This window comes from Podarcis gaigeae (assembly GCF_964106915.1).
Source record: "Podarcis gaigeae genome assembly, chromosome: 2".
In the NCBI taxonomy this organism is placed as follows: Eukaryota; Metazoa; Chordata; class Lepidosauria; order Squamata; family Lacertidae; genus Podarcis; species Podarcis gaigeae.
Genome location: NC_139679.1, coordinates 124,438,098 through 124,458,817, shown reverse-complemented (window position 1 = coordinate 124,458,817; position 20,720 = coordinate 124,438,098). Strand labels below are relative to the sequence as shown.

The 20,720-nt window shown below is 46.5% G+C and overlaps 1 protein-coding gene across 1 annotated transcript in view; it reads left to right on the top strand.

The window, feature by feature from the left end:
* Positions 1-20,182, top strand: part of LOC310836085 (uncharacterized protein) — a gene marked incomplete at its 5' end in the record, with an annotated part of 41,757 nt that extends 21,575 nt beyond the window's left edge. The window contains 2 exons of the mRNA XM_083721002.1: positions 16,590-19,092; positions 19,592-20,182. Coding sequence (XP_083577128.1) covers positions 16,590-18,152 — 1,563 coding nt within the window. The 3' untranslated portion in view covers positions 18,153-19,092; positions 19,592-20,182. The remainder of the gene's footprint in view (positions 1-16,589; positions 19,093-19,591) is intronic.
* Between the last annotated feature and the right edge of the window lie 538 nt (positions 20,183-20,720).

The window sequence follows — 20,720 nt, the reverse complement described above, 5'->3', positions numbered from 1 at the left end:
ATGATTTCTTTTGCAGGTGTAGCTGAGAAGAACGCCAAGCAGGTCACCTCGAGGGTCAACAGAGCTTTTCAGCGGGTGTATGCTGATGTGATTGGTCCTTTAGAACCATCTAGAGGCAATGCAAAGTATTACCTAATATGTGTTGATTCTTTCACAGGTTTTGTCTGGATTTATCTTTTAGAGAAACCGAAAGAAGCCTTAGAAAGGTTTAAAGAGTTTTGTGACAAGGTTAAAAATATGCATGATGCTGACATAGATTGTCTTTGCACAGATGAGAAGCCAATTTTTCTTTTACAGGAGTTCCAGAGGTTCCTGAAGAAGAAAGGGATAAGACACAAACTTGCAGCTTCCGAAGAAGCTTGGAATAAATGTGTTTGTGTTAGGGTGAACAAAGAATTGCAAAAGGGAATGGAAGCACAATTGCTTAGTTCACATCTGCCACATGAGTACTGGGCTGAATCGCTAATGTCATATTGTTACACGTGGTTGAGAAAGTTTTCAAAAGAGTTGGGAAGTTCTCCTTTTGAGAAACTGTTCCACAGAAAACCTTCTGTTGCCCATTTCAAGGTTTTTGGGTCTCATGTGAGAACAGAAGCTCCAGGTGGAGTAAAGAATGCCAGAGGCATTTTTGTGGGTTATGAAAAGGGTCTCTACAGAGTAATTTTGTCTGAATCTGGAAAGGTGATTCTCACAAAATTTCTAGAGAGTGCTCCTGAACAGGAGAGAGTGATTGTTCACACATTTCCCACAGGTGATGATGATGATTCTGATGATGATGATGATGGTTTTATTGAGTTCAGTAGTACTGATGATGACAGCGATAGCTCAAACAGCTCAGTTGTCACAGTCATTGAGAGGAAATCTCACATAATGACTAGACCCTCAGAAGAGGAGGATGAACCACTGATTAAGCTTAGTACTGGTTCTCCAGAGAGTTCAGAGGCTGAACCAGAAAGCAAAGAAGAGCAGCACCTCTTACGTAGGTCTGACAGAGCAACGAAGGGTGTACCACCCAAGAGGTATTCACAAGAGTTTGCTAACTTAGCTGTTGCTGTTGTAAATGACCAAGGTCACATTGAAGCTGTGTCTGAGTCAGAGACAAAGACACAACAGAGAGTTGTTAACCAAGGTAATGCAGAAGCACTCATTCCTTGGAAGTCACACAACCAGAGAGGTACATTGGTAAAACCAGTGGCGGGTAGTTCCAAGGGTGGAACTGAAACAACAGGGGAGTGTTATAAGTATAACAACTGTTTGTTTTCTTCTCTGGATGACGCTTTGCTCGCAGCACGCATTGATACTTTAGGGGGAGTTTGTTATTCTAAAGCAGCAATGCTGCAGCAAGCAAAGGCTCTAGCAGCTCCGTCTGTTTGTGGCTGGAAAGCCAAAAAGGAAGTGTGTGACTGTTGCCATGGAAACAAAGGGGCAGTTCATCCTTATTGAGCACAGGATATGAGCTCAGTGTGTGTCATATGACCTGTACAGGATGTACATGGGTGGAGTTTGGTTTTCTCTCTGTTTGTTGAAGAGAGCAGACATCTTTACTGTATGACTGCTAAGACAGGAATAAAAGACATGTAGATACGTTTCTGTCTGTGTCTGATTCCCCTCCCTGGGGATATGCAGGGAGGAGGAGAAGCAGGAGGAGCAGTTGGTGTGTTTTTCTCACAGCCTGAGGAAAATCGCCGGAACGGACCTCCCCTCGTGTGAGTTTTATCCTGCCAGGAGTCGCCGGAGGGAGGTCTAAGGAATTCAGCCGGTGCCTGAACAGATAGGCACATACCTCTGAACGGGCCAGAATTCTAACAGTTACGCCTGTGAAATGGGTATATCACAGTGAGGCTGAATTTAGAGGTGCTTCAAGGTGAATGAGAAGCAGGGATGGGAAGGGGGCAGGCTGGGCTTTGCAAAGGGCCTGGTTTTTATTTTAAGGGTGGAGGTCTCCAGACCCAGGACCTGGAAGACCAGGCCAGCCTCGACCTCCGGGGGCAACTCGGACTCCAGGGCAGATTCTTCCAGGTGTCTCCTGGGTGGGGGCAGGAACAAAATGGCGGAGCCTCTTCCCCCAGCCTCCTCCAGGAACCAGAAGCCCAGCTTGGCCACCGGAGGCAAATGGTGCTCCTGCGAGGAGGAGGAAGAAGGGGGTGGACTAGATGGCCCCTGGGCGTGATTCTAGGAGCGGAAGGGCCTCAGGAGAGCCCCAAATCATCATCATCATCATCATCAGCAGCAGCAGAATCTGGGTCCGGACCAAGGGGACCCCTCCCCCCTAGCCCAGCCTCCTGTCCTCACAGCAGCCCAACGCCCCACAGAACAGAGCCGTCTGGGTAGAGTGCTTGTGGGCCAGGAGGCTCCATGAGAAGAGCCCTGCTGGATCAGGACCAGGGACCACCTAGCCCAGCCTCCTGGCAGCAGCCGACCAGGCGCCCCCCACCCCCGGGAACTCCGCAAGCAGGAGTTGAAGAGCGTCATCCCCTTCTCCTTCTCCCCGTTCCAAGGTAGACTGGCTCTGTCCATGGAGGATCCCCTTGGGCATCGCTGGGGACAAAGCAGAGCCAAAGGGGACCAGGCTCCCCCCAAGCGAAGAGGCCCTCTTCAGGCCCTCTTCCAGGAGAGCGGAGGGACTATCCCGGGCCAAATTCCCCTCCCGGATCCTGGCCATGCCGCCCCACCTTCCCCCGCCTGGACTAGATGACCCTCAGGGGTCCCTTCCAAGTCCAGAATTCTACGGTTCTCTGAATTGTGAAGATTGTGAAGTTGAATCGGAAAGAGCTGGAAGCAAGGGAAGGGGGCGGGAGGGAGAGCAGCCAGGTGGGGGCGCCCCATCTGATATTTGTCCCTCCGAGTCTTCCTGCCTGAATGCAGAACCCGACCTTTGTCCCCACGGATGGTCCCTTTCTGAGTCTGGAGCGAGTTCTCCAAGTGGGGAGTGTTCCGATTGATTTATTTGCATTTAACAGATTCACAGGGGGGTCGAGGGTCATCCAGTCCAACCCTTTGCCATGCCTAAAGTGGGGCTTGTTGTCTTTGTCCATGGAGTTTTCTTGGCAGGGATACTGGAGTGGCTTGCCGGTTCCTCCTCCAGGTGGATCACGTTTGGTCAAAACTCTCCACTATGACCTGTTCATCTTGGGTGCCCTGCTCGGCATAGTTCATAGCTTCTCTGAGTTCTTCAAGCCCCTTCGCCACGGAAAGGCAGTGAAACGACTAAACAACAACAACAAAATGGGGCTTGAACCCAGAACCCAGCTGAAGCATTATTATTATTTTATTTATACCCCACCCATCTGGGGGCAGGGCACTAAGCTGCTCTCTTCAGGGCCTCTGAGCCGAGAATCACAGAGAACTCTGCACATGCCCCGGACCCCCGGATTCTGGGAGGGAAGGAGGACAGCCAGCCAGCCTGCGAAGGGTTAAATCGAATAGAGCCGGAGTCCTAGAGAGGACAGGAAGTAGAGAGGCGGGGCGGGCCCTCCAGAGCAGAATCCCCTCCCTCCGTGCCCAGTCCCGTCTTTTGTCTCTTGTCTCCTCCCCGCGCTGCCTCGGTTTCCCTCCTGGGAAGAATCCGGTGAGTCTCCTCCCCTCTCTCCCCCCTTGGGGTGCCCATGGGAGAAGGGGGTCCCGGGGCTGCAGGGGGAGACCCCCAAGTCTGGGAGCAGAGGGTCCTGCCCCCCCATTCCTCCCTGCCAAGCCTGGGAGGGGGCGAGTTTCCAGGGGGGTCTGCAGCTCTGCTCTTCCTTGGCATCCTCTTTGGGGAAGGAGGGGGGGTCTTGGGGGGAGGAGGGCATGCCCAGAATGCCCCTTCCAGTGGAGGAGCCCCTGCCAGGCCGGCCTTTCCCCCTGCCAGAATATTCCTCCTCCAGATCAGCTCAGGTCTCCAGCCCAGAGCCTCAAGGGAAGCCTCTCTGGGCGGGGGCCACGCCTGGGGCCCCTCCGTGGAGAAAAGGGGGGAGCCAGAGGGCTGAGCTGGCTGCACTGGGCTTGCCAGGGTTCAAGGGAACGGAGCTGCCTTCCTTGAGAGGAGAGGATGGAAAGCCGCCTTAAGGACCCCAAGATCTTGTCCTGAAGGGGGCGAGGCAATGCAGGGAGGAGAAGGAGGGGGCTCTGGGTGGCAGGTCTGCCAACTTTTCTCTCTCTGATCCCAGAGGGAGCTTTCAAGGATGTTTCCCATCCTGGAGTTTCTCTGCAGCTGCTGCTATTAGAAAACAAGCCCATAGCCTTTGGAGTCCCCAGGTCGCCCATCCCTTCCCAAAGGAGGAACCCCAGTCTTGTCCCCATTGCAGAGTGCTTTATTTACATTAAACTTAAAACTTTCACAGTGCGTAGGTAAAAGTGGAACTCCCTCCTGCAGGAGCCAGGGATTGGAGAGACTTTTCTAAAGGGAAATAATCTATACATGGCAAGCATGATTGTGAATAATACTCTCTTAGAAAAATGTAAGATACAGAAGGGGACATTTATCTATGTATTATCAAGAAGAACAAGGAAAACTCCAGATATAAAAGGAGGTGAGGGTGGGGCAACAAAATGACAGACTGAAGTCCTCTGCAGATGATGTGGTATTATCTTTAGGGGAACCTCTTAGTAGTGTATTAGAAGCAATAAGGCTGCTTGGAAATGCTGCAGGTTTTAAAATAAATAGAGGGGAAACTAAGGTTTCACAGTCAAAAAATGAATTACAGAGAGTGAGTGGATTGGTGATAAAGAATAAAGTGAAATATATTGGAGTATCGTTAACAGCATAAGCAACAACAACCCTCCTAATATTTCAAGATAATTATATTAAAATCATTAACTTCAAAATAATATATATATATCAGTCCATAAGCAAGAAGTAGTCAATGTACAGTGGTTCCCCGCAAGACGAACGCCTCGCAAGACGGAAAACCCGCTAGACGAAAGGGTTTTCCGTTTTGGAGGCGCTTCGCAAAACGAATTTCCCTATGGGCTTCCTTCGCAAGACGAAAGCCCATAGGGAAATCTCCGGGACAGCGGGGAAGTGCAGCGCGTCTTCCCCACTGTCCTCAGACCTCCTCCGAAGGCTGGCGATGGGGCGGAGAGCCCTCCTCCCCGCGCCAGGCGTTGGAACGCTCCTCCGAAGGCTGGCGATGGGGCGGAGAGCCCTCCTCCCCCCGCCAGGCTTCGGAAGGCTCCTCCGAAGGCTGGCGATGGGGCGGAGAGCCCTCCTCCCCCCGCCAGGCTTCGGAAGGCTCCTCCGAAGGCTGGCGATGGGGCGGAGAGCCCTCCTCCCCCCGCCAGGCTTCGGAAGGCTCCTCCGAAGGCTGGCGATGGGGCGGAGAGCCCTCCTCCCCGCGCCAGGCTTCGGGAGGCTCCTCCGAAGGCTGGCGATGGGGCGGAGAGCCCTCCTCCCCCCGCCAGGCTTCGGAAGGCTCCTCCGAAGGCTGGCAGCGGGAGGAGGGCTCTCCGCCCCACCAGCAGTCTTCGGAAGGCTGCCCCGAAGGCTGGCGGTGGGAGGAGGGTTTTCCTTCCCACCGCCAACATTCAGAATGCTGTTCTGAATGTTGGCGGTGGGGAGGAAAAACCCTCCTCCCACCGCAAGCCCCGGGAACAGAGGAGAAGCGCTGTGCGCCTTCCCCTCTGTTCCCGTACCTGTCCGAGGCTGGCAGTGGGGCGGAGAGACCTCCTCCCGCCGTCAGCCTTCGGAAGGCTGCTCCAAAGGCTGGCGGCGGGAGGAGGTCTCTCCGCCCCACCAGCAGCCTTCGGAAGGCTGTCCTGAAGACTTGCGGTGGGAGGAGGGTTTTCCTTCCCACCGCCAACATTCAGAATGCTATACTGTCTTGGACATCATCCATTGAAAGGCGTCGTGGTGCTCCCCACCAGCAATCCATTACAGTGGTGCCTCGCAAGACTTCTGAGCTCCGCGCGCCCCAAGCTTCGGGATTAGCACAGTGCTCCGCTAGCCTTAGGAGAGCTGCGCGGCTCTCCCAGGGCTAGCGGAGACCTTGCCGGCACCCAGAAGCTTGGGGCGTGCTGAGCTCCGCACGCCCCAAGCTTCGGGATTAGCACAGCGCTCCGCTAGCCTTGGGAGAGCTGCGCGGCTCTCCCAGAGCTAGCGGAGACCTTGCCAGCACCCAGAAGCTTGGGGATTAGCGCAGCGCTCCGCTAGCTCTGGGAGAGCCGCGCGGCTCTCCCACAGCTAGCGGAGACCTTGCCGGCACCCAGAAGCTTGGGGCTCGCTGAGCTCAGCGCGCCCTAAGCTTTGGGCTTAGCGCAGGGCACCTGGGGGGGAAATAATTTTGAAATTAAGAAAGTCCTTAAGTGGACCTTTCCTAAGAAACCTGAGGCTTTTCTCCGTGGTATGGTTGGCCAATTGGTGTCAAAAAAGGATAGGACTTTTTTCATGTATGCCACTACAGCAGCAAGAATTCTTCTGGCAAAGTATTGGAAGATGCAAGAACTACCTTCTCTGGAAGAATGGCAGACAAAGGTGATTGACTTTATGGGACTGGCAGAGATGACCGGCAGAATCCGCGACCAGGGGAAAGAGACAGTGGAAGAGGACTGGAAGAAATTTAAACTATATCTTAAAAACTGTTGTAAAATTGAGGAGTGTTAAAGATGTCAAGGGGTAAGAACCAGAGAATTACAGCTGTAACTGATAAATTAAAGGAAACTTAATGAAAGGGAATTATAGATCAATTGGCCAAAGGGTTGTTAAAAAAAATTGTAAAATAAGGATGCAGCAAAAGGGAGGTACGGGGAAGTCGCATGAAAGAAGGTATATGAAAACAAGATTGTCAGATTGTATATGTTTGTTTTTGTTTTGGTTTGTTTTTGTTGTGTGTTGTGTTTGTTCTTTCTTCTATGTGTTTAAAAATTGAATAAAAAATATTTAAAAAAAAGATTTATACATGGTTCTATGGGTCAACCAGAGAAAACGTGGGATCAGGAAAAATTTCGAGAAGTTCTTTTCCCCCCCCAAACATTATATAAAAACAAAACAAAACAACAATACAAACAAACAAAAATAAAAACAAGTATAGTTTCAATCCCTTATTTTCTTGTAACTTACTTCCCCGACTTCCTCATACCTCCCCTTTCTGTATTCCAATTTCTAATTATTAATTCAGCAAATCCTCTCCCTTATTTTTCATTTAATTTTTAGCCTTTCTTTTCTTTTTACTTAACCATTACAGCTGTTAACCACATAATTTCTAAACCAACGTCATTCTAACATTCTTTAATTTTGCAATGTTTCCTAAGATAGTCCTTAAATTTCTTCCAATCTTCTTCCGCTGTCTCTCTTCCCTTGTCTCGGATTCTGCCACTCATTTCTGCCAGTCCCATGTAATCTATCACCTTGATCTGCCATTCTTCCAAGATGGGTAGATCTTGTGTCTTCCAATACTTTGCAATGAGTATTCTTGCTGCTGTTGTAGCATACATAAAAAATGTTCTATCCTTCTTTGGCACCAATTGGCCGACTATGCCCAGGAGAAAGGCCTCTGGTTTCTTCAGGAAGGTATATTTAAATACCTTTTTCATTTCATTATATATCATTTCCCAGAAAGCCTTAATCTTTGGGCATGTCCACCAAAGGTGAAAGAATGTACCTTCAGTTTCTTTACATTTTCAACATTTATTATCAGGTAAGTGGTAAATTTTTGCAAGCTTGACTGGGGTCATGTACCACCTATAAATCATTTTCATAATATTCTCTCTTAAGGCATTACATGCCGTAAATTTCATACCGGTGGTCCACAACCTTTCCCAGTAAGCAAACATGATGTTATGACCAATATCTAAATTTTGAGAAGTTCTTGTGACAACAGGAAACTAGGTTGATTTATTTATTCAAATCCACACATCTAGGGGGTTTGAATTCAGAGCTAGATTTCAACTGTTTTATTTAAAGTCTGTAGCTTTATGGTTTCAGCTTGCGTTGTGATGCCAGATTTGATACTCTGTACCTTTCAATTTTCTTACATTGTCCTTAATTATTTGTTACTTCCCACACCTGTGGATAAGCTTATAAGTTCTATACATCTGTTTTATCCGTATCAGTTAGCTACACTGGTTAGTGTGCTTACGGGGTCCTTGCCACGGGATCACATTAATCCAGTGCTTTACCAACTTCACTGGCTCCCGGTGGAGTACAGGGTTAGGTTTAAGGTGCTGTTTTTGACCTTTAAAGCCCTATGCGGCCTAGGACCCACGTACCTACGGGACCGCCTCTCTTGGTATGCCCCGCAGAAGAAGAAGAAGAAGAAGAAGAAGAAGAAGAAGAAGAAGAAGAAGAAGAAGGGTTTAGATTTGATATCCCTGAAGGAGTCTCAAAGCGGCTAACATTCTCCTTTCCCTTCCTCCCCCACAACAAACACTCTGTGAGGTGAGTGAGGCTGAGAGACTTCACAGAAGTGTGACTGGCCCAAGGTCACCCAGCAGCTGCATGTGGAGAAGTGGAGACACGAACCTGGTTCCCCAGATTACGAATCTACCGCTCTTAACCACTACACCACACTGGCTCCCTTAAGGTCCACAAATGACAACATTTTGAAGGTCGCAGGGTGGTTAGCTTGGTCTCAACTAGGGCCTTTTCAGTACTGGCCCCGACTTGGTGGGATGCTCTGTCACAAGCGACTAGGGCCCTGCGGAACTTGACATCTTTCCGCAGGGCCTGCAAGACAGATCTGTTCCGCTTGGCCTTAGGTTTGGACTCAGTCTGACCCTTATGTTTCCCTCCCCTTATGGTCTTGATTTATTGGCTACTTTTAAAACGAGGCTGCATTTTAAATTGCATTTTAACCTGTAATTTAAATTGCCCCCCCCATTATGTTTGTACTGTGATGTTGGTGTTAGCCGCCCTGAGCCCAGCCATTTACCTTCCCGCCGGAGCAGTACCTATTTATCTACTAGTACTTTGACGTGCTTTTGAACTGCTAGGTTGGCAGGAGCTGGGACCGAGCAATGGGAGCTCACCCCGTCGTGGGGATTCGAACCGCTAACCTTTTGATTGGTAAGCCCTAGGCTCATTGGTTTAGACCACAGCGCCACCTGTGTCCTGATAGGTCCTTGTAAAACCTTTACAAAAAAATCTAGCAGAGAGTCTGTGGGTTTTGATAAACAAGAATTGGAAATTGGTACTTTCTCAAAGTATACTAGTTCTATCAAGCTACCCTAAGCCTTTGGGAATCTTGTCACAAGAGGAGAGTAAAGCTTAGCTCTGGAGTTTTTGGAGAGTATACATGTCTGGTGTTCTTAAAAACACTACAGATTTAGGACATATGGAAGATCTATACTTTGATGGCCTCCATGCCAGGGTGGGGACCACATTTCAAGACTGAAGACTTGCGAAGATGGTGTATAAGCACAGACGATATCTAATGAGGAGGGGTGTATTAGTCTCATGATATTTCAAAAATGTGGCATCACCAGCTCCTCTGCTTACACATACAGATTGGGTCCCCGTGCAACTCCTGACAGAGGTGGATACGGCTACAACATCTGTCTGGCTTGTGATGAGAGAGCTCAAATATTGTGAACAGGGCTCTCCATACAGAGCACCTAGCATGGGGGCACCTACATGTAATATCTACTCTGCTCTTTTCTGCCCAAGCTCTGGGGTTTCAGTTTTCAGGCTTGGGGACAGGACGGTGACTGGTTTTTGTACCAAGTTCTGTCAATTACCCCCACTGAGTTCAATGGGATCTATTCTCAGGTCACTACTGTGCAGACCATGCCAGGCTTACAAGTGGGGTGAGGAGCATACAGAGGAAATTGGAATCACTGGAGATGTTTAGAAATGGGGCTTCTCTTGGGAAGGGGCTGCCCCATTTGTGCTTCTCCAGGGGCAGGAGAATATCTAGGGAAAGAGGATCCCTGCAGGGCCTCTGAGGCTCCCTTTGCTTCTTCCTCTCTCCCAGGACCCTGCAGCTTGTTTTGGCTTCTTGACTCCTCAGGAAGGATGAAAGAGATGGATCCTGCAAAGCTCGTAAGGATGGAAGGGGGAAGATGGACAGTTGATCTGGTCAGGTTGTCTCCTGCATCCCTTTGCACAACCTCTGAGTGTTCCCTCCCAGGGACCTCCGAGAGATCTGGTGAGTTCCACGGGAGGGGAGATGCGGACATGGCTGGATGGAGCCGGAGAGGTATTGGGGCTTGCTCAGGGGGGACCATTTCGGGCTCCTCTACCTACCTGCCTTCCTACCTGCACCTTTGTCATCTGCAGGCAATTTGAGCTAGGAATACATCACAGCTCCCCGACCACCATGATGTATCGGCAGCTCAAAATGTCTAAAACCAGCACCGTGATTGAATGCTCTACCTGTTGGGATACTGCCAGGGAGACAAAGTCCATAATGGCCCCACGCCGCCTTCAGACGGCCATCAATCTCCCATAGACACGCAGTATCAGGAATTAGCGACACGAGCTCCAGAAATAGCTTGCCACATTCCAGAGCTTATGCACGCTCTTATCAGCAGATAATGCACAGCAAAAGATGCACGCAGGAGAGCATATTTACAAGTTTATTCAGCGTTGGTCAGAACAAAGAAAAACATGACTGCCTGCTTCAGTGTCTCTGATACAGAGAGAGAGAAACGAAAGCAACAGAAAACATAAACATCCTGTGCACAGGAAATACGCAGACTCTGTGACTCACAAAAGCCTGCTCCCTTTTAAGGTGGAATGGAAATATCCTAACATCCTCCCCCTTTCCGTGTAACCTGTAGTATCTGTGGTTCAACCCAATTGCAACCTTTGTACATAAACCTTAAGCTGTTCTCTGTTAACAACCTTAGACAACAGATCAGCAGGAATTTCATTTCCTGGCATGTAGGACACCTGAATCAGTCCTTTCTGAATACACTCTCTTGCACGATGTAGCCTAATCTGCAAGTACTTGGTTCTTTGCTTGCAAGTCTCTTTCAGCAAAGCCAAACAGGATCTATTGTCTTGATACACTTGTATAGGACATTTCACAGAAACTCCGATGTCCTTAAACAGTTGAATCAACCATTCACAATCCATGAGTGAAAATGACAGAGCATTGAGTTCTGCTTCACAGGAACTTAGGCTCACTGTCGTCTGCTTTTTGCACAACCAGTCAAACAGACAGTGGTTGTACATGTAGCATACTCCAGAAGTGCTTCTACCATCCGTGGTGTCACTTCCAAAACTAGCATCTGCAAAGATTTCAAGACCTCCAGTCTTCTGACTGGTGAACCTCAGCCTGTAGTGCATAGTCCCTTTCAAATAGCGGGCTATGCGCTTCAGAGCTTTCCAATCCTGAACAGTAGGATTGTTAGCATGTCTGCTAAGCAGGTTAGTGCTTACAGCTATGTCAGGTCTTGAGCATCTACCAATGAAATTCAACTTGCCTAGAATGCATCTGTACAGCGTAGTGTCAGAAAACACTTCAGCAGTACTATCTACCTGGTAACCTGTCACCATTGGTGTGTCTGCTGGGTTTGCATCAACCAAATTCAACCTGGTTAATACATCAGCAATTTTCTGTGTTTGGTGTACCAGAAAATTATCTGCTTGGTCCCTCTCTACCTGCAGAGAAAGATAGTTGGATACCTCACCAAGATCCTTCATGTCAAAGTGCTCCTTCAGCTGAGCTAGGGTGCTTTGGTACAAAGCCTGATTCTTCCAAAACATCAGAAGATCATCAACAAAACATAAACAATACAGTTTGTTTTGTCCCTCCACCTTGACAAACACACATGGATCAGCTTTGCCCTGGTGAAAACCTAGAGAAAGCAACGTCTCAGTGAGTTTTGTGTTCCAACACCTGGCACTCTGCTTGAGACCATATAAGGATTTCCAGTTTACAGACCATTCCCTTCTGTATCTGCATTCCATCAGGTGGAAGCATATACAGCTCCTCCCCCAAAATCCCGTACAAAAAAAGCTGTATTAATGTCATGATTGGAAACATGCAGTTTCTCCTCTGCAGCAATTTTGAGCATCAGTTGAATGCTCTCATACTTGACGGTGGGTGAGTAGGTCTCGTGGTATTCCTGTCCTGGTACCTGTGAAAACCTCTGGCAACCAATCTGGCTTTGTGTCTGACAACCTTGCCATTCTGGTCTGTCTTGGCCTTGAAGACCCATTTGCTGCCAACCAGTCTCATTCCTGGGACTACCGGTACCAGTTCCCAAGTTTGGTTCCTATTCAAGGAATCAACTTCAGCCTTCATGGCATTAAGCCAAGGCTCAGCATCTTTAGAGATTAACTCCTGAACCTCTTTGAAGCTTGAAGGCTCCCACACCTTCTCTGAGCTCCTAAGAACAGCAGTTGCCGTCTTAGCAAACTCATCAGCAAATCTCTTTGGAGGTTTGCCCTTCGTGGCTCTCTCAGATCTGCGTACTAGACATAAGTCCTCTGGACTCATCTCCTCTCTCCTAGGAGAAAAGTAACCAATGGTGAACAGTGGTTCTTCCAGTTCATTGTCAGACGCATCAGATGGTCTGACTGAGGCCTTTGCGCTCTTGTAGTCCACTGTGTCATCACTGTTGCTGACATCAGCAGCAGCGCCGCCCACTGAGCTGGAATCCGAACTCTGATCATCATCATCCTCAGCTTCCTCAGCACCATCTGCTTTTTTCACATCACCTTCATCTTCCTCTGGGTAACTTTGGAAAATTTCCACATTTTCCCCCCACTTAGGATTGTACTCAACACTCCTTGTGAACTTTATGGACTTTGAGTCAATCATCCATACCCTGTATGCACCTTTTTCGTACCCCATGAACAAACCATGTGCCCCACGCTTCCCAAGCTTGTTGCTCTGTGGGGTGTGTACCCACATGTCAGAACCAAAGATTCTCATGTGCTTGACGTGAGGTTTCTTACCAAACATCTTCTCATAGGGAGTGCAACCAATAGGTGATGACATTCTGCGATTAAAGGTGTAAACAAAATTCGACAGAGCCTCCCCCCAAAACTTCTCAGGGAGATTGGCATCATGCAACAAGGTTTTCAGGCCTTGAAGCAAAGTTTGATTTGCTCGCTCTGCAAGCCCATTCATCCATGGCGATCTAGGCGTTGACAAGTCATGCTGGATTCCCTTCTCAGTCAGGAAAGCTTCAAACTGCTGAGAAGTGAACTCCCCGCCCCGATCAGTAAAGAGACAGCCGATACGTTTACCGTGAACATTCTCCAACCAAGCACAGAATGCCTTGAACCTAGGAAATGCTTGTGGTTTCTGCTCGAGCATAAACACATGAATGTACCTGGAAAAAGAATCAAATTCAACCATGAAGTACTTTGCTCCACCCAAAGAGGGCGCAAGTGGACCAACCAGGTCTGCGTGGACTAGCTGGTAGGGTTTGGAAGCCTGCCTGCTAGACTCCTTGCCTTTTGGAGCAACCTTCACTTTGTTCTCTGCACAAGATACACATTTCATGTGAAACTTACAGGGTTTGATGTTCAAACCCTCAACCAACTCTGGCATCTTGGCCAATGCCTGCCACGACAAGTGACAAAACCTTCTGTGAGCATCATGAATGCATCCTGCATGAATAACTTTCTTAGTTTGTGCAACACAACAAGAATCAACATTAGACACAACAGCACCATTGTCATCATAAGTTATACAGAACAAACCATCTATAAACTTTGCATGCAAAATGTCCTCTTTGCCTTTCCTGATGACACAGACGCTCCTCTTGAAGGAAATCTCAAAACCATGCCCAGTCAGCTGTGGGACACTGAGCAAATTGTCTGCAGCACCTGGAACATAAAGTACATCTTTGATGGTTGGATGCAAACTTGCCAGTTTCACAGTCCCTTCTGCAATTCGTAACGCCTTTCCGTCAGCCAAGTGGATCTCTCCGTCTTGAGGCTTGAAGGAGATAAAAAGATGCTTATCTTTTGCGAGATGGCGGGTGCATCCAGAATCCACAATAAATCTGGCCTTGGCCTTTGGAGCAGCTTTTGCAGCAAGCAAAAACCTTGTTTTTCACCGGCGTGGGCTTTTGCTGCTTGCCTCCCTGCTCCTGGCCATCAGACTTGCCTTTAGCCTTTGGTGAAGCTGTGCCAGCAAACAAAGCCTTGTTTTTCCCTGGCTTGGGCTTTTCACCCCCCTTCTGCTCCGGGCCATCTGTCTCTGTTTACTTCTGGCCTCCCAGTATCTGTGAGGATGACCTTGGCTCCCATGAGAAACAGAGCTCACAGCTGCCGACTCCTTGGCTCCCCCTGGAGACTGGAATGCTGCCTGGGATGACATCACAGTCAGCTCCCCCTGCAGCTTGCAACTGGTGCCCTCAGCATCCCTGCATTCATTCACATTCTGGGAAACATCCAGGACCTCCGATGCAGTCAAACTCTGGGCTGGGATGATTGGCAGATGGGCTACTTTCAAAGCATTCCACATCTGACGTGCTGTAGTATTGCCAGCCAGCGTTTTAATTTCCTCCAGAGAGACGGATAAGACTATTACGTCTATGGCCTTCGAATGTTGGGCCTTCCATCTATCAGAGGAACTGGAGGGGCCTCACACACAGTATGCCACACTCCAAACTGTCATAGTAAACTCTCACACCACACAGCCCAGGTTTTATAATTGTGCCGATTTAGCTTTGGGCACTCAGCAGCCTCAGAAGCTTGGAAAAACTCCATTCCAGCTTTTTACCTGAGCCGTGAGTCTATTTCACTTCAGATACTTCTTATCTCGGCAGCTCATTACTCAGGAAGCCTTTGGCACGGCTCCCAGGCCCATTAGTCTGCCGGAGTTCAAAGTCTCTTGCCGTGGCAAACAGAAAAGCCTTATTTGCTTTCGCTTTTCCACACATACCTCAGCAATCTGTTGCAGTCTTACTCTCCTGTAAGTGCCGTGAATCTGGGCCCGAAACCTGTTGTTGGGATACTGCCAGGGAGACAAAGTCCATCATGGCCCCACGTCGCCTCCAGATGTCCATCAATCTCCCGTAGACACGCAGTATCAGCAATTAGCGACACGAGCTCCAGAAATAGCTTGCCACATTCCAGAGCTTATGCACGCTCTTATCAGCAGATAATGCACAGCAAAAGATGCACGCAGGAGAGCATATTTACAAGTTTATTCAGCGTTGGTCAGAACAAAGAAAAACATGACTGCCTGCTTCAGTGTCTCTGACACAGAGAGAAACGAAAGCAACAGAAAACAAACATCCTGTGCACAGGAAATACGCAGACTCTGTGACTCACAAAAGCCTGCTCCCTTTTAAGGTGGAACGGAAATATCCTAACAATGTCAGACAACTTACCGATCCACTGGGCAGCACTAGAAGCCACGACTCTTGAAAGTAACCTGATCCTGCTTTGCAAATTGACCGCAGATTAGGCCTCCGTGTGTTGCCTTTTTCTTTTCTTTTTGGAATAACTTTTTATTTGTTTTTAAAAACAAGGATCATAGGACTAATATACAAATATGTAGACAAAGTATGTATAACATATGGTTCACCATTAGTGGTCAGTGTATGAGTTCTGGGTTCCTGAATTGGTTTAAATTGAAAGAAAAAAAGGGAAACAGGAGAGAACAGAGAACATTCAACATTGCATAGCCGAATGCCTAGTCAGGAACTCTTATGGCCGTTGTGTTTAGATTAAGTGTGAGTTATAGTCACTTTTCCTCTTCTGTCACCAATGAAACAATACAGAGTTAGTCTACTCTTGAACATGGGAGGGAGGTTCAAACTGAAAGTGATTTAGGTATATATTTAAATTTAGACCAACCAGATTGAGATAACTGCTGGTGGGGAGTGTGCAGGTGAAGATGTTTCACAAACAATTTGCTGGATCTTGACCAGAGAGCTCTGCATAAGGAAGTCAAGGAGGATAATTGTGGGGTCATGGACCCTCTTGGTAACGCTTCCTGTGGGATCATAATACCTGTTCTGAAATTAAGCAAGTAACTTCGCTTTTGAAATTCCATACATACCTCTATGTGATGAACCTCCACTATTTGGATGGAGACCAACACTGTTTTCTCTGCAAACCTTTTTCATCTAGTCATGCCTTTTAAAGCAATGACCAGGTTGCCTGAACTGGCCAGGCCTTCTTAAATGTCAGCCTCAGAGCTTTAAGGGAAATTGGAGATGGAGTGGATTCCAGGATTGAGCCAAACAAAATCTATCCCAGATAAAAACCAAGCACTCATAGGCTCTAACTAGCTTCTCTCTTCATTGCAGATGGTGATGAATTGGAAGGGAAGAACAAGGGGGACCACAACAGTATCCACATAGCAGAGAAGTCAGATAAATATACAAAGTGCGGAGAGAACATCTGCCAGAGCCCCCAGGCCACCTCACATCAAGGAAAGAGCTTTGTTCGGAGGGATAGAATCTCTTCACATGAAAGAACTAACAGCGGAGAGAAATTGTATCAGTGCAGAGAATGTGGGAAGAGCTTCAGTCACCGTCAGAATCTCACTTGCCATCAAAGAATTCATACAGGGGAGAAACCTTATCAGTGCTTGGAATGTGGAAATAACTTCCGTCGGAAGGAACATCTCACTTCCCATCAAATAATTCATACAGGGCAGAAACCCTATGAGTGCTTAAAGTGTGGAAAGAGCTTCAGTCGGAAGGATGGTCTCACTTCCCATCAAAGAATTCATACAAAGGAAAAACCTTTTCAATGCCTTGAGTGTGGAAAGAGCTTTCGTCACAGTTCCAGTCTCACTTCCCATAACAGAATTCATACAGGGGAAAAAGCCCATCAATGCTTGAAATGTGGAAAGAGCTTCAATCAGAAGGGTGGTCTCACTTCCCATCAAAGAATTCATACAGGGGATAAACCTTTTCAATGCATTGAGTGTGGAAAGAGCTTTCGTCACAGTTCCGGTCTCACTTCCCATCAAGGAATTCATACAGGGGAGAAACCCTATCAATGCTTAGAATGTGGAAAGAGCTTCAGTCAAAGTTCCCATCTAAGTGTGCATCATAGAGTTCATACACGGGAGAAACCCTATCAGTGCTTGAAATGTGGGAAGAGCTTTCGTCACAGTTCCGGTCTCACTTCCCATAACAGAATTCATACAGGGGAGAAACCCTATAAGTGCTTGGAATGTGGAAAGAGCTTTCGTCAGAGAGGTGATCTCACTTCCCATCAAAGAGTCCATACAGGGGAGAAACCATATCAGTGCTTGGAATGTGGAAAGAGCTTCAGTCAGAGGGTGCAACTCACTTCCCATAACAGAATTCATACAGGGGAGAAACCCTATAAGTGCTTGGAATGTGGAAAGAGCTTTCGTCAGAGAGGTGATCTCACTTCCCATCAAAGAGTCCATACAGGCGAGAAACCATATCAGTGCTTGGAATGTGGAAAAAGCTTCCGTAAGAGGTGGCAGCTTACTTCCCATCACAGACTTCATACAGGGGAGAAACCATATCCATGCCTGGAATGTGGAAAGAGCTTTGGGTATAGGCAGTGTCTTAGTTTGCATCAAAAACTTCATACGGGGGAGAAACCCTATCAGTGCTTTGAATGTGGAAAGAGCTTCAGCCAGGGGCCCCATCTCACTTTGCACCAAAGAATTCATACAGGGGAGAAACCATATCAGTGCTTGGAATGTGGAAAGAGCTTCAGTCTCAGGCAGAGTCTCACTTTGCACCAAAGAATTCATACAGGAAGGAAACCCTATCAGTGCTTGGAATGTGGAAAGAGCTTTCGTCACAGTTACACTCTTACTTTGCACCAAAGAATTCATAAAGGGGAGAAACCATATCAGTGTTTGGAATGTGGAAAGAGCTTCCGGGAGAAGGCCAAGCTCACTTCCCATCAAAGAATTCATACAGGGGAGAAACCTTTTCAATGCCATGAGTGTGGAAAGAGCTTTCGTCACAGTTCCAGTCTCACTTTCCATCAAAGAATTCACACAGGGGAGAAACCTTTTCAATGTCATGAGTGTGGAAAGAGCTTTAGTCACAGTTCCTATCACATGACCCATCAAAGAACTCATACAGGTCAGAAACCATATCAGTGCTGTGAATGTGGGAAAAACTTCAGTCAAAGCACCCATCTCAAGACCCATCAAAGAATTCATACAGGGGAGAAACCCTATCAGTGCTTGGAATGTGGAAAGAGCTTCATTCGGAAGGATGTTCTCACTTCCCATCAAAGAATTCATACAGAGGGAAAACCAAAAAAGAATAATAATAAGGCAAACATTATTGAACAACCCTTACAAAACACATTTGTATAGAAAAGAGAAAGGGCAAGAGAGTAACTAAAAATACCCTTTATCACATTTGTACCATATATATCATATCATTTGTCAACACATAGAAAGGTAGGCTCTCCCAGCTCTCCCCTGGGTGCTCCCCTCTTCTCCAAAAAAGAAAAATAATAACGCATATGATTTTGGTTAGTTCAGGATGATGACATTGGGTTGAAACTATTAAGATTGCTGCGATCCTTTGATTGGTGAATAGGAATGATGTGCAATTTGCCATTCCATCCCCCTAAAAAACACCTAGAATAAAATATAAATTACTTATTGATTGGAGAAAGAGAGGCGGATTTGGCCTACCTGACCTGGAATTATATCATGCTGCAGCAGTTCTGACCTGCTTAAGGGAGTTAAAGGACACTGATGTGTTAGATATGGAGGACATAGGCACTCAATTTGGATGGTATGCATACCTAATAGATGAGAGAGTCCACATGGGTTTTATAAGGAAATCATTGTATAAAATATGGATGAAATATAAAGGGATTCTAGAACCCAAAACACCTTGGTGGACCTCACCTTAGAAATCATGACTAAAGAGAAAGAATATGAATAACAACTGGGCAACATATAAGGATTACTGGAAGAGGAAAATAATAAACTTAAATTGAAAGGATATAAGGAAGTTAAGAAATATTTGAACAAGTGGCTGCAGTTCTTTCAAATCAGAGATGACAAAAGAGAAAGAAAAAGGATTTGAGAAAGAAATTTCAAGATTGGATGAGTACTTACTCCAATCTAAAAGTAAAGATATTTCCAAACTATATGATTTGCTCCTAGAATGGGAGGTAAAGGTGAAGTGAAGACAGCGATGGTAAAGTAGGCCCAAGATTTAGGGGAAAATATGATGAGCTAATGGGAACTGCTGTGAGACAGGGATATTAAATTTACGGCATGCTACAATTTAAGAGAAGTAGAGACATCACCTTGCCAACAAAGGTTCGTATAGTTAAAGCTATGGTTTTCCCAGTAGTGATGTATGGAAGTGAGAGCTGGACCATAAAGAAGGCTGATCGCCGAAGAATTGATGCTTTTGAATTATGGTGCTGGAGGAGACTCTTGAGAGTCCCATGGACTGCAAGAAGATCAAACCTCTCCATACTGAAGGAAATCAACCCTGAGTGCTCACTGGAAGGACAGATTGTGAAGCTGAGGCTCCAGTACTTTGGCCACCTCATGAGAAGAGAAGACTCCCTGGAGAAGACCCTGATGTTGGGAAAGATGGAGGGCACAAGGAGAAGGGGGCGACAGAGGACGAGATGGTTGGATAGTGTTTTCGAGGTTACCATCATGAGTTTAACCAAACTGTGGGAGGCAGTGGAGGACAGAGGTGCCTGGCGTTCTCTGGTCCATGGGGTCACGAAGAGTCAGACACGACTAAACGACTAAACAACAACAACAATTTAAGAGAGAATGTAACGAAAATGCAATACAGATGGTACCTGACCCTGGTTAGACTGGCAAAAATGTATAAAAACTGTAGTGATGTTTGTTGGAGATACAACAACGGGGCGGGAACCTTTCTACACATGTGGTGGGAGTGCAAAGTGAATAAGGAGTGGGCTATCTTTAAGGAATACATCAAAAGCTATGTGGAAAAAGTAGAACTTTTGACAGATATTGAGTGAATCCAGAACATGATTAGAGTGAAAGGAGAGTAAAGTTAAGATAGAAGAAGTGATTAAATAATGAAGTGTGTTTAAGCCAATTGGGAAAATAAAGTAGTGTAACAAGAAGTCAAGTCACTTTGAGGGTATTCGTGTGGGGTTAGGTGTGTTGGTATGTATAGTATAGGTAGGTATTATATAATGTAGGTATGCTTTATGTTATGAAAATAAAGTATTGTGTAAATGTACATGAATGGGTTCTATATGTTAATAAAATATTTTAATAAAAAAAGGAATGATGTGCAATTTGGAAGTTTATTTTAAAAAGCATTTTATCGGATGTGGTTCTTTGCAGGAACATTTGTATTTCAATAAAGGCCTATATTTCCACCTGGAGACTTCCTCCTTTTCTTTTGGGTTTCTGTGTGGATAACCTCCAGTCTGGGAACCTCTTTTTGAATTTCGACTACATATACATGACAGGATTTATTTTTTAAAAAATTGAAAGGGATTTATAATGAGACTGAATATAATTATTGGTAGAAACAACTCTTTAAAACATTCAAAAAATGAATCAGCAAGACCAAAAAGACCAAATTATAATCCAAATTGTAATTATTGATTTTTCGGGGCTCCCCATAGTCTGGACCTCTGAAGCATATCTCCAATTCCTGCCTCTCCTTGTTTTCATATTTTCCACATCCTGATTTTAACGTTTTAAAGTTCTCCATCCCTGGCTCTACGATTCTCAATCATGTCAGAAATCATATATCCTTTCGTTCTTTCGTCTGACTCAACAAAAAACTTCCATTGTTTGTCCTTTGAATTTCTAGACCGAGATAATTTTTCAATGGTCCCAAATCTCTTACTTTAAACTCTTTTCTTAGTTCTGCAAATTTTTTCACTTATCATCAACATAAGACAAACATAATTC